A 13,358-nucleotide genomic window follows, 5' to 3' on the forward strand; every position below is an offset into this window, starting at 1 on the left:
GTTAGTTACATTAGTAACAAATGTTAGACACATTTTGAAATAAAATTAAGTTTACTGGAAGCCCCTGTATTGCGCTTTCACGGAAGTAGAGCCCCTACGAACTTCTATTTGTTTTACCCGCAAAATTCTAAGTTATGTTTTTAAATCCTAGTCTATTGCTAAACACTGTTTCCTTCTTTCTTCAGATTGACTTTTATTATTTAGTGTTTGCTTCCCTATTTATAACATTTATACCTTTAATTAAACCATAGCCACCGTTCAGCTCTTTGTTATCTTCATAAAACATTACGATATATAGATCGTAACAGCAAGCACTTTAAGCAAGGCAGGCATGTCGATTCTAATTTTTTAACAGGAAACAGTGCTGTGCTCGAATGGCGAACTGCTTCAAACGCGACTTATCGGAAACGCTGGGCTCTGAGTTGGAAATTTTGATAAACCTCGGATGATGAGTTTTCTATTTAGAAAAGGTGAAGAACCTATGCATAGTCCTGTAAGATAACAAGTACCAGGGTTGATGCTCAGGCGATTGAATTTTTGCAACCTTTTTAATAAGTTCTCTCTAACTACTAAAGTACTAGCAAATTTAATAAACTTCATTCAAACTTTACGTCCGCTCCGTCCTAGTCCAAGCTGAAAAAAGTAGGTTATAAAGCTAACTATATCGTTATTCATTATTTGTGACTAAAGCAAATTTGTCTGTGCCTTATAACTTAGGTGTAAATTAACAATATATATATTAGTGAAGAACGCTTATCGAGTTTAGGGGACCCCATATGTTAACTCAGACCGGGTTTACAACGCCAACCACAAAATTGAACAATTATCTATATATAGGTTGCCTATTATGTCGATTTGTTTAAAAAAGTTAACTTTAGAAAAAATAAAAAAAATACTTTTTGTACATGGTAATTTTTTGGGAGTTTTATACTAGTGAGGATTGAGCCTTTGAGGGCGCAACATACCGTTGTAAATAGGGGTGGCACCAGTAGCAGCTTCTTATTAAGCTCTTTGAGATATTGGTTGCACAGTTTTCAAAAAAATTAAGATAAGTGGAGCCCAAGACAGCTGCATATCACGCCCGAGAAGCCTCCTCTAAAGCCTCAAACTCGGACAACCTCTAGGTACACGTTCGGTCGTTCACCAGACCTTAGCGGAGAAGGGCTTTGAAGCCCTCAAAGGACGCCCTTAAAATGCTCAACGGTGGGTTCCGCTGCTCTTGACTTGCCTTCGTAGACCCCTCTATAGGTAAGCCGAGAACTTTTTTTTTTAATCCCTCTACACAATCCTCTATGACTTCTTGCTTTGGAGCCACAGGCCTTATAGGCCCCTTCAGGGGGAAAAGTGATAGGAAACCTTTTTTTATACTCATAACTGGCCCCTTTTATATCCGTCAATCCCTCTTCCAGGTATAATAAGCGAATGTCATAATAAAAACGGGTGTTTATCTCTCAGATAAATATTTAGTTGAAAAATATTTTGCTATACTACAAATCCTACTTATCTTATTTCAATATTCTTAAAATACCACAATACATGTTTACAAAAAAAAAAAGTAGGTATAGTCCAGAACAATCACATATAAATACATATTATTAATAGATTTGATGGTAATCATAAAAAAGGGTAAGAGTGTGAATAGTATTGATAAAGATAAAGGCTTGTGTAGCAGAGGTTGAAATCGGCCTATTAGTAAAGGTATGAACGATGTTATTTTGACTATACTCTGCAGCGTAATATTAACCCAGAATCACAAGTACCAATTATAAAAATTATGTTACATGAAAATTCTTTTGAAAAAAGTAATATTATTATAGCGTTGCTTGCATTTTCCTTTACTTTTGGGAAAAGCATGGCATACCAAAAAAATAAATTTTGATGGTTTCTTCTTTTACAAAGTAGTAAACGTTCACTCGAAGACCCACAATATCACAATTAAGCATGTATATAACTTAATGACTTTAAAAGTTTTTTTCTCAATGAAAGTAACATAAAATCCACTTAAGTCAAGCTGAAAAGGCCACAAAACCAAAAAATTAACTGATAAAACTTAAACTACATAAAGAGAGCTTCTAGATTTAACTGTTGCATTTAATAATTTCAACAGTCCCGTCTATCAATCCTATATAAGCCTTTTTAGCCATACCCAAAAATAGTCCAGTTTCCACCACTCCGGGTATGTTAATTAACTTTTGATTTAACGCTTGTGGATTATGTATCAACCCGAAGTCTACATCAACAATAAAATTGCCATTATCAGTAACCTTTTGAAAAAAAGGTATTATAACTATACTATGACAACGAAACAAAATGCATTGCCACGGGGCCCGCTTTGGCAACGGCCATTCTAAGTTCTGGCTTTCCTCCGAGTTCTTTGAGCTTGGCTAAAATCGGGATGTAAGCCACTGGGATAATCTCGAGTGGAATTCCCTTTTTCCACTAAGTAGTTTACAATTATTACAAAAAAAATCAAAGCGTTAAAATAATAAGCTTACTTTTTCTCCGAGAACAGATGAGAGCTTACTATGGTCGGCTATTATTACCAGTTTTTTTGAACAAGAGGCATTAATTTTTTCAAGGGTGAGGCAGCCTCCTCCTCCTTTAATGCAATCAAGGTGGCAATCAATTTCGTCAGCGCCGTCAAAAACAATGTCAAGGATTGGTGTCTCGGTTAAAGTACTTAATTTCAACCCACTTTCAAGGAGTACTTGTTGGGACTGAAAAGAAGAAGGGATGAAAACTAGGTCTAGATTCTCCTCTTTCACTTTGATAGCTGAGTTACAATAATAGCTTTGGTTAAAAATTCTAGTGGCATTGCAAATTAAGTCAAATACCTAAATTTTTCACTACATAAACAACAGTAGAACCACTTCCAATGCCTATAATTCTAACATTTTTCTGTAAATAATAAAGTTTAAAAATAGATGTAAACTTTATATAAGACACCTAGAGGGCTATAAAAGAAATTAATAACCATTTAACATTACTAATATTTAAAAGCTATTTAAACAACCGTAACACAATCCTTTACGGCAGCAGCAGCAGCGGCATTTTTTGCATTCTCCAGAAAAGTCATTGAGTGAAGAAAAATCAACTTAATTTATTTGAGCACAAAAATTAGTCTACGCTCTTGTCAACTAAGTTTTATGTGGGTAAAGTTTTACTGTCCTCGCTTGTGACCCCAGTAGAAAAATTTATTTGCCAGATTATTAAATGCCATCTTACCAGCGTACTATGCGGAGTATGAAATTTAAGCAAAGTTTGGTGCACTAAGTATTTCCGAAAAAAATTATCTATTTCGTATTTAAAGTCATTGTCATTAGCTTATAAAAATTGAAATAAGTGCATAATTGAGTATTTTTTAAAAATAAATTACTACCTATTTATTTAATATACTTCTTTTCAAGCCGCATTTATTTAAGTAATACTTTACCTTTTTATATATTTACTACGTTTACCGAGGTTAATATTTTTTAACGTCAAAAGGTTTACTTACTACAAAAAGTAGCCTAAAAAACTGCGATTAATGACATTAAAACCAGAAAATTGCCTAAACAACTCCATTATAGGCCCGAAGGGCCTACGAATTTTTCCTAAACGAATAAGCTTTTATAACTCCTCTTATCAGTTTCCCCGTTTTTTTTAATATTGTAACCTTACTTGCAGCTATAAATTTCAAATTTGGTAATTTTTTTGGGTTTTGACTATTTGTTTTCTGTTTTTGGGCCATTAATAAATTGCAGATTCGTTAACTTTTGTAGCAGACATATAATGCCCTTTAAAACAACGGAAAGTGGAGTGCAGCTTTTACAGAGTTACATTATAAAAACACTTTTTAACAGATAAATGCCAATTATAAGGAGCGAAATTCCGCATCTAAAATTAGCATAAGGAAAAAAAATTAAATATTAACAATGAGTTCACACAGAAATCCAAATGTTAACGTAGTGTCATTCAAGTTATAAAAAAATTTTAAATTAAAAATTCTTCATGAACGCGACAGGTAGTTAGTGGGCTGTTAAAATTTTAAGTGCGCGTAACCTAATAAATAAGTTCTGTTAAGTTTACATGGTTAATCTTCCTTCTATTAGCTTTTTGTAATACTTCCTTATTTTGTAATTATTGCTCCTCAGCAATCTTTAAATTTATTCTTACATATGTACGTAAACAGGTAGTCCGCAGACATTACACTTATTAATTTCTTTGCGCTTCGTAGTATCTTGCCTTATCAACTGTCGTCCCCATTTTGTTTTCTATAGCATATTTTCAAAAACCTTTTGGTTAATATCTATTTTATAAGTACTGGATTATGCAATTTTATTAAGTTTTTCTCATGTTTTATACATTTTAATTTTGGCGTTTATAATCTTCATAGGTGTACTTAGAGTAACCTAGGCGCGTAACGCTAACGGAAGGGTTAGTGCCAAGTTAATTTTTTTTAAATTTCGCATTATAAAAGGTAGGCGCGCCTAACTAGCAGATATCTAGAATTTCCTTATATGGAATAGTACTACAGGTGTACAAATGCTTAAGCTCTTTATAGATACTATTGTAAAAAACGTCCACTGGCAGGTTACGATTTTGGAGATCGTAGGGTTCTCTAAAGATAATAAGCTCCCAAGGTGAACTTACAAAAAAAAAAAGTAAACTAATTAACTTAGAGCAAAAATAGTTAACAGAGCTAAGATTTAAGAGCAAGAGTAATGCACAACTATATAAAGCTGTGCACCGGCCGAAATAGAACTTAAGAAAGAACCGTAGAATAGCAACAGAACTTAGAGATAGGAGGTAGAAGCAAAAGTAACTTAAAGAGAAAATATACGGTAGGCGCTTTATACGATGAAAGTAACAGAATCAGCTCCTAAGTTCGGAGCTTTAAATAGCTGGATAAGCTCTAAAAACGCAAATTATAAAATATCATCCATTGGTCGCATTTAACATAATAGGGTATAATAAAAATGATTGGTAGGGGCACATGAACATTTTCATAGCAGGAGAAGCATTCTTTTGATAGTTGCTTTAACTTTTTCCAACGGGTTTTTTTCTTAATTTTTTTTCTATCGTTAAGCTCCCATATGCTAGGAAAAGTAGCCTTACATAACGTGAGTTTTTGCGCGCCCAGAAAATATTTTTAGATGGCTTTCGAGCAAAATTTTCCGGTTCCGTCAAATGTCGCTCAACTGTATAATTAATATAGACGAAATGCGACAGGTTACAGTGGCATCATTATAGAAAGAATTTACAATCAATAAAACTCTGGCTTATTTAAAATTTACTGTTTGCATTTGCTATGCGAAATTTATTATACTTAAATGACTTTTTAAACTGTTTATGTAAATTAAAATTATAAATTTAATTTGAATATAAGAAAAAAGAGATAGGCTTTTTAAATTTTTTTTTTTTAATGCTACATAACCGTGGCCTACCGCGGCACGCGATCGTATTAAGAGGTAATTATATTATAGGTTAGCTAAAGTAAATTTTGATCGAAGATCCCAATGAAGCGTCTTTTTATCTCTTGGGCCTATATTATTTTTACTCACTCCGTCATTCACACACTCATTGCTTAATCAGCGTGGCTACTGCATTAGTGCTCTGCTTCATCTTGAATATTTATGGCTCTATAACATTAACAGATACCTAGCAGAACCCTAATTTGATTCCTCAATAAATCTAATAAGCCGTCCACTCTAACTGGGAAAAAAGTGCGGAGATGATAACTTCGGGAATTCATCGAATGAAAGCAACAATTCTTTTTTGTAGAGAAAAATCTAAGCCTGTATGTGACATCGGTTAATACTTGTGTAGCTGTGCAATAAAAAAATTTAGCATTATTTAAATTAAATGTGTCCTAATTCATCACAAGGAATTCACTTAAATTCTTAGTTAAATAGAGTTTTCATAAGCTAAAGGGGGAAATTTATTAAACTAGTACTCTGCAAGAAATTACGGTTAGAGTGCCATGAAAATTTGCTAACGCTCGCAAGGTAGAAAAGGGCTTATCTTACTGCTAGAGAAATAGTTAAACCTTACATACAAAACTTTTGTTAAAATAGTAGTAGAACTAAAAATATTAAAAATGGTAAATTATATTAATTTTATAAAAAATACTGTTATGAAGAAAATCGAGGAGACGGCGGAAAATGTTGCCAAACAAATAGGCAATTTCCGACCGCGCACCACTACTTTTGGCGAAGTTACCGCGATTCCGAAAGGGGACCCCTCACAGTTGGGTGCGTTTAATCCGTTATAAGGATACACGTTCACTCTTTTTTTTTTTCTTTGGGGCATGAGTTTCCCAAATTATATACTTGTATAAATCGCAATCTCTGTTTTTTAAACACAAACATAAAGTAGATATGCGTTTTATTCTCATTACTTTATAATAAAAAACTCTATGTTAAATAATCCCCCTTTGCGCATCAGTTGCTACTTGTCTTGTCAGCTAAGGCTAGTGAAAATCTTAGCGCCGGCAGACATTAAATTAACTAAATTAACTTAACTAACTCCGAAGTACATCATGTGATAGTAGCACGTTTATTTAATTCCTGTGCTATAACTGCATGGTCCGCTAGTTGCTTCACGTAATATAGCCCATGTTTCTTCGTGTTTGTACTTTACTTATCTCTAAATTAGTTCTCTCTTTCTTTTTTGCTACGTCATTCGAGGTGGAAAGCTATATTTTAAAGTCTTGCAACTAAGTGAAAATCAACCTAAACGGTAGATCTTAATTAGGTTTTTTCACATAAAGGCAGTCGGTTCTAACAGGACTCGATAAAAGTGCATCCCCCTCTCAATCAAGTTCATTACGGGAAAAAAGTATATATTGCAGTTACTGAATCTTTACGAAAGAAATATACAAATCTTATGTGCTTTGTGTGTTAGTTGCGAAATAGTCGTAAGGTTCTCTTGGATAAATCACTTTACTTAAATACTAGTACTTAAGAGAAACGCCTTTGCTATCTAGGAACATGAAAAATAAGACAAAATTACCTATCACTTAAATGGTAAATGAGATAAAGCATAATGCCATCTTGTAAGTAGTAGCAACCTATAAAAGGATAACTGCACTTCCTATTAGTTATTTGACAATAGCCAGCAAACTTCCAAAATTATTTGGCACTTAGTTGTAAAGTTTATTTCTATGATTTCGGATGTAAAGATAAAAGCACAGGATAGAGCGCAAAAAGAAATATCACCAATGGGCGGTACTACAGCTAAATACTTTACGAAAAATATTACTTGTTCAAAAGATAGTATTAGTTATAAAAGTACATTTCCCTATAGTAGTAAAAGGGCTGATAATAATGCTTACGCCCTGACGAAAAAAATAGGAGGAACGATCATTTAAGCGTTTCAAAGAGAAGGGAAGAGTAAAATATTGGTATTAAAAAATGTAGGACAGAGAACAATGCAAGGCAATATGACCGCGTGGTATTCGCATGTGATTTGTTAAAGTCCGCTAACACGTATAATTTCGTTATTAACCAATGAGGTAAGGACCCAAGCTAGCTTGAAGAGATACAGGGCAAAAACAAGAGGCGCAAAGAAAAGAAAAATTTTTATTAATCAGCCTGTTGGCTTTTTATAATTTTTACAAAAAATTATTTTTCTCAATTTTTTTTAGATTGCGTTGTGTTTACCATAGGTTCTTGGTATGGAAAGTTAAAGCCAAGCATTTATTAATGTAAAAATTATATGCATGTTCCAAGTAAGAGTGAAAGAGATTATATTTAGAAGTAGAAATTTTTCTTATAATAGTATTTTTGCTTAGTTTGTAAGTTTAAGACTTAAAAAATAGTTTAATGTACTAGCAAATTAAAATTTTCGTAAGTTTATTAAAAGAAAGGCTATTGATATATGCTGGTTAATTTAATTCATCTCAAAATTGTAATGATTATTATTAGGAGATTACAATACATATATTAACTATTAAAAAAATAGCAGAGAGGGCGGGCCGACTCTTTCGTTTAAGAAGAATTTCTTAATGAAACTGTAATGATAATGATAGTAGCATCAAAGCAGTGGAAGATTCTATTTACAATAATACTGCTCAAACTAACATAATTGCAGTAAATAACCCCTTGATTAGGGATGAAAAACTTGTTAGAGAGTGAATATGGTATACTAACACACTTTATCAGCAATCACCGTTGCCGATTTTTAAGTTACTTAAACTGCTTGCAAAATTAATCATAACCTTAATAAGTGTTTTTAAATAGTATGCGCTTAGGAATTACGTAATAGTAATTGCGCCCTCAAAGCTGCACACTTCACAACCGTTAACGCATTGGGTGCACTAGCCTTAACAGGTGCTAAGACGATACTAATAGTAAGCCATAAAGAGTCTTACCCTAGGAAAGGGTAATGTTAGACGTATGCTGCATGAATAATGAATACTTGAGGAAAAATGCTGTTGGCAATGTCATTATGGAGTGGGAGAGTTGTTTTTGCCAGTATCACGATCATTTGTTCTCAACCGTGCGCCAGATCAAGCTTCTAGTTTAAAACTGCAATAATGTCACAAAAGTTGGTAAGTAAGTTATTTCTTTCATCTCTCAATTAAGTAAAAATCAATAACCAACGAGTTAGCTAAGAAGCTGTTATTAATTTATTAGGTACTAAAAATACTGTTAAATTAAATTGTTCTAAGAGATGAACTGAATGATTGACAGACCTTGAAACACAAATAGTTAAACAGTTAGAAGTGGAGAGGTTTAGATGGTACCATTCTACCTATGACTAGAAAAAGGTGGAGGAAGGCACAGAACCGAAAGTTGATGCCAAAAAAAAAAATTGAAATAAAATAGGCCTCGACTAGCCCTGACAATATTTAACTAAATTAAACCAAAATAATATCTCTGGGCTCTCATTTAACCATACCAATTACGTTCTTAACCCCTTATAGGCAATGGTTACAATGCTTAGCGCTTGTCGCCTAGGTTCAAGTTGCAAGAGTAACTCTATGGAAATTGACCCTAAATGACAGGCTCGGTCTCTTAAACAATCTCTGGTAAGTTTGAGAACCATGTCCTAACGGATTAGGCAGCAACCAACAAAACAAAAAAGTGTTAGATTTAGTTACCAGTATTCGTAAAACAAATCCATTTTAAACCCCAGATTTTGTCCGTCAAAGGGTCCACAAGAATTTCACCACGCTGGGAGAGTAATGGCCTCCCATCCACGCGGAGCAGTTTACTATCAACAGTTTTTTTTTTTTCACTAAAAAACATTAAGTAATGTCCCCTGAAATAGGTTGGACTTCGGAAAACGTTCGACGAACTTTCATTGACTTTTTTTCCATTAAGTACGCTCATGAATTTGTCAAATCTTCTAAAGTAATCCCTCATGGAGATCCAACTCTCCAATTTGTTAACGCGGGAATGAATCAAGTACTTCACTGACTAACTACTTCTTTTATTATTTTCCCCCCTCCATTTTATAATGTCGTTGGCTATTAATGACGGCAAAATCTGCAGTTTAAATCAATATTTTTAGGGAATGTTGGGCAAGACACTCACTTCGCTAAACTAAGACGTGCTGTGAATTCACAGAAATGCATCAGAGCAGGGGGCAAGCATAATGATTTAGACGATGTTGGAAAAGATACTTACCATCATACATTTTTTGAAATGCTGGGAAACTGGTCTTTTGGAGACTATTTTAAAGTGAAAGTTTACTATTTTGTATTTTTCATTGTATATAACTTTTTTTTGATTTATTAAAGGAAGAATGTATTTCTTGGGCTTTTGAATTGTTAGTTGATGTTTACAAGCTTCCTTTTGAACAACTATACGCAACCTATTTTGGTGGTTATGCGGATTCTGATTTGCAACCCGATTTTGAAGCTCGAGACATCCTTTTAAAATTTTTACCAGACCATCGAGTATAACACTATTTATATGTATAATATTTGTCCTTTTGTAAAGGATCTTATTAGGTGATCCCCTTTGGGATAAAAGACAACTTTTGGGAGATGGGAAAAACGGGCCCTTGTGGGCCATGTGTAGAGTTACATTTTGACCGTGTTGGTGGTCGTTGTGCAGGTTAAACGTTTATCTTTTTTATCGTTACACTTTTTTCTTGCTATAAAGAATTAAATAAAAAATATTAGCTGATTTAGTCAATCAAGACGACCCAGACGTTATAGAAGTTTGGAATCTTGTGTTTATACAGTATGATAGGTATATATAACCAGTTGTAGTGTAGATTAACAATTTGGAACTTTTTAGTTAATAGGATGCTTTCAGGTCAGCTTAAGAGGCTGCCTAAAAGCCATATAGACACCGGGATGGGCTTAGAGCGATTACTTTCGATACTCCAAAAGAAGCGGTCTTTCTTTACTTTTACTTAATATTACTTTTGTTAATTATGTTGGCAGTTCGAATTATGACACTGATCTTTTCCTGCCCCTCTTCGAGGCCATCCACAGTAGAACCGGCTGTCGAGCGTATTCCGGAAAAGTTGGTCGGGAAGACGTCGATAACATTGACACTGCTTACCGGTAAAAGTTTTGTTAATACTGCTCTAAAGAAATATCTGCATGATCCACAAAGCGTTGTGGCTGATCACGTTCGGACGGTGTCCGTTGCAATAGCTGATGGTGCTCTTCCGGGGAATGCAGTAATATTTGCTGCACAGCATAGTATCCGGCTCCTTTTTTTGAGCTTATTGAAGACTCTTCTTCGTGCGTAGGGACGTGGTTATGTTGTCAGGCGTATCATAAGAAGAGCCCTTCGTTACATTAACGACAAGATCTCCGCTCATAGGAGTGAGCCTCAACCATTTTTATTGTCATCACTTGTTTCCGTAGTAGCCAAAGTGATGGTACTTTTCTTTTCCCTTCTACGTATGCCTTATAACAAAATGTTCCTAGGGGAATCATTATCTAGAACTTCATGATTCTCAAGATTTCATTATCTCTGTGTTAAACGAAGAAGAACTTATTTTTCAAAAGACTATAACTAAAGGGAAGAAGCGATTTGAAAGGACGGTATCTCGACTTACTGGAAGCACACTACCTGGTTTGTTTGTATTTGCTCGGACACAAGTGAGGCGGCCCTGAATGGTTTATACGGGCCAGGTGAAATTGTGTGGGAGCTGTACTCCTCCTACGGCTACCCGCTAGACCTTGTGCGAATCATGTGTGAGGAAAGAAACTTAAGTAATAGACAATTTTTGTCTATTGGTTCTTATAAAGACCCTCTTTTTGGTCCGTTAGCGGTGGACGAGGCTGGCTTGGAGCAGGTTGCCCATGATTTTAGGAAGGCTAGCAGGAAGCTCGGTAGCGTTTATAAACACCGTATTGCTGGTGCCGCCCGTATTTACTGTTGAGCACTTTCAGAAACGGGTGCTTCCGGTACACGTCTCGACCAGTTTGCTATTAGTCATTTAAAAAATTTGGGTATCTCTGCAACTAATGACGAGCATAAGTACTCCTTTTACAAAAACTCTTTTGGCGCATATGGTAGAGGGCTGTTAATGAAACTCCTTTTATGCTTGCATACTGATCGGTTTCCTTAGTATTTCCTGCTGTCAACTCAGTAATAAAGGCCATACGCTTGGATAATCAGTTTGTGAAAGAAGCCGTGGAGGGCTCGACAAACGTTATGATTATACTTAGCGACACTAACTTTTACGCGGAGAGGGGTAGTTCTAAATTTTTTAATGCGGTTCTTTCTTTTAACTCTATGCGTTTTCCCTTCAGGAGGCCAGATATACGACACAGGTTTAATATCTTTGGGCGACGAGGCCATCTTCAAAGTCGAGAGGGTTGTGGTGAGAACGTCGTAACCGCTAAACGTTTTATTCCAATTCTCACTCTTGTCTTTAAGAATGATAGCGGGTACGTTTCACATGTAGGCACGGTGGAGTTTGGCCGCTTTGCAGTCGGCAATACCGTCTTACTTAACGTTAATGAAGTAAGCTTGCTTGTTCTGTCCTGAAAAACCAGCTTTCGTTATTCTTCAAGCAAAACCGCGTGCAAATCATGTGCAACCACACGGCCACTCACTTGCTCAACTTTGCTTTGAGAAAGTGTGTTGCAAAGGAGGTGGACCAGAAAGGTTTCTTACCTCAACTCAATTTTTTTATTGTTTCTCTACTCCTTCCTATTCACGTGAGGCTCACTGGTTCTGCCCAGCCATTTGCGGTTTGACTATTCCTATTCTGCCAAAGGCGGCCTCACCCGTCAGCAAGTCGCTGCTCTTGAAGAAACCGTAAATGCTGTTATCAAAAAGTCGGAGCCAGTCTATAGAACACCCGTCCCAAGGCACACTGCCCAGGAAATAAAAGGCGTCCGGTGCACTGGCGGAAACTTCCCGGAAGTGGTCACTGTGGTCTCCGTCGGGATACCAGGAAACAAAATATTGGAAAACGTAAGAAGTGATCTTTGGCTTTCCACGTCAGTCGAACTTTGCGGCGGAACGTTCGTTGATTTTATTTAAAAATAATATCTATAATCATTATATCCTCTGCATAAGGCACGTCATCAATACTAATGATCTTGAAAGCTTTGTGGTGTTAGCAGATGCTCCCTTAATGAGCGGTATTAGAAGAATTACATGTGCTACCAACTCTGGAGCGAGCGAAGCAATGGAGCACGGCCAGGAACTACAGTGTTTAGTTTCCTCGGTGTTTTCCTAACAGGAGACATTGCTTTATGATTACTGTTTAGCCATGATTAGCGCATTAAGTACGTACGCTGTTGAGACCCTCGGAACCCATCTCAATGCTCTTAGTTCAAAACTTAGCGAAGTTTCCTTTCCGCTTCTTACGGTTCTAGAAGCCAAAGAAGAGATAAAAAGATACAAAGGTTTCTTCGATGCGTGGGATATCAAAAGAAAAAAAGCCCAAGTCAATCTCGCTGTGTCTACCGTGAAGGCGCTGCTTAGTGGCAAAGGTACAAGCTCGGCGAGTTTATCAACTCGTAGAGAATAAGTTTTTTGGTTTTTAAAGAACCCTTCTACGTTTGCCCAGTGGATGTCGGGAGAAATGAAAAGGCACTTGACGAAGCTGGAAAAGAAATCAAAAAACGAACCCCGGATGCCCCGTTCTTGATAATATCCCGCGACTCCGAAAAGGTTTTCTTTGGTTTTTTAATAAACGCTATTTTCACTACTGTATATGCCGAAAGGTCACTCTGCTCTCCTACGTCCCTCCTCTTAAAGTCAAACCAGACTTGTTCACTGCAAAGTTGTGGGCAGAGGCGGTGGTCGCGTGCATAGAGGGCAGAAGCAATGGGACAGACACAATAGCTAGAGGTCACGGCCCTTCAGTGCTGCATTATGATGAGGCTCTGAGGGTAGCCCACCACTTTCCTAAAGCCTATGTTTGATCTACTTGAATAAATAACTAGT

General features: G+C 35.9%; 2 protein-coding genes across 2 annotated transcripts; one reads left to right on the forward strand and one right to left on the reverse strand.

The window, feature by feature from the left end:
• Positions 1 to 1,150: 1,150 nt before the first annotated feature.
• On the reverse strand, positions 1,151 to 3,094 carry LOC135146305 (ribose-5-phosphate isomerase-like). The gene is made up of 6 exons (XM_064078463.1): positions 3,014 to 3,094; positions 2,835 to 2,898; positions 2,496 to 2,773; positions 2,320 to 2,439; positions 2,106 to 2,264; positions 1,151 to 1,330 (listed from the first exon to the last, which is right to left on the reverse strand). The coding sequence occupies exons 1-6, from the start codon at positions 3,074 to 3,076 to the stop codon at positions 1,151 to 1,153; spliced, it is 864 nt and encodes a 287-aa protein (XP_063934533.1). The 5' UTR covers positions 3,077 to 3,094.
• A 6,145-nt stretch (positions 3,095 to 9,239) lies between these two features.
• LOC135146306 (alanine--tRNA ligase, cytoplasmic-like) lies at positions 9,240 to 13,343 on the forward strand. Its single transcript, XM_064078464.1, has 22 exons — positions 9,240 to 9,392; positions 9,480 to 9,668; positions 9,728 to 9,886; positions 9,941 to 10,046; positions 10,115 to 10,184; positions 10,240 to 10,332; positions 10,382 to 10,504; positions 10,557 to 10,623; positions 10,696 to 10,827; positions 10,877 to 11,024; positions 11,084 to 11,164; positions 11,222 to 11,284; positions 11,345 to 11,467; positions 11,524 to 11,649; positions 11,708 to 11,778; positions 11,835 to 11,921; positions 11,972 to 12,065; positions 12,124 to 12,427; positions 12,483 to 12,619; positions 12,677 to 12,901; positions 12,958 to 13,082; positions 13,136 to 13,343. The coding sequence occupies exons 1-22, from the start codon at positions 9,240 to 9,242 to the stop codon at positions 13,334 to 13,336; spliced, it is 2,877 nt and encodes a 958-aa protein (XP_063934534.1). The 3' UTR covers positions 13,337 to 13,343.
• The last annotated feature ends 15 nt before the right edge of the window (positions 13,344 to 13,358 follow it).

Source organism: Zophobas morio, unplaced genomic scaffold, assembly GCF_036711695.1.
Source record: "Zophobas morio isolate AGI-343-1 ecotype UQ-CSIRO unplaced genomic scaffold, CSIRO_AGI_Zmor_V1 ptg000222l, whole genome shotgun sequence".
Lineage (NCBI taxonomy): Eukaryota > Metazoa > Arthropoda > Insecta > Coleoptera > Tenebrionidae > Zophobas > Zophobas morio.

Bases quoted from the DNA above. Each gene is read 5' to 3' on its own strand.
- LOC135146305 (XM_064078463.1), bottom strand. From the start codon at position 3,076: ATGACTTTTCTGGAGAATGCAAAAAATGCCGCTGCTGCTGCTGCCGTA. The intron at 2,265-2,319 runs GCAATGCATTTT...TTTTTTCAAAAG, and splicing joins TTGCCAAAGCGGGCCCCGTG to GTTACTGATAATGGCAATTT. The intron at 1,331-2,105 runs GTTGAAATTATT...TTCCCCCTGAAG, and splicing joins TAGGATTGATAGACGGGACT to GGGCCTATAAGGCCTGTGGC.
- LOC135146306 (XM_064078464.1), top strand. From the start codon at position 9,240: ATGTCCCCTGAAATAGGTTGGACTTCGGAAAACGTTCGACGAACTTTC. The intron at 10,333-10,381 runs GTCTTTCTTTAC...TTATGTTGGCAG, and splicing joins TCGATACTCCAAAAGAAGCG to TTCGAATTATGACACTGATC. The intron at 10,505-10,556 runs GTAAAAGTTTTG...TGATCCACAAAG, and splicing joins AACATTGACACTGCTTACCG to CGTTGTGGCTGATCACGTTC.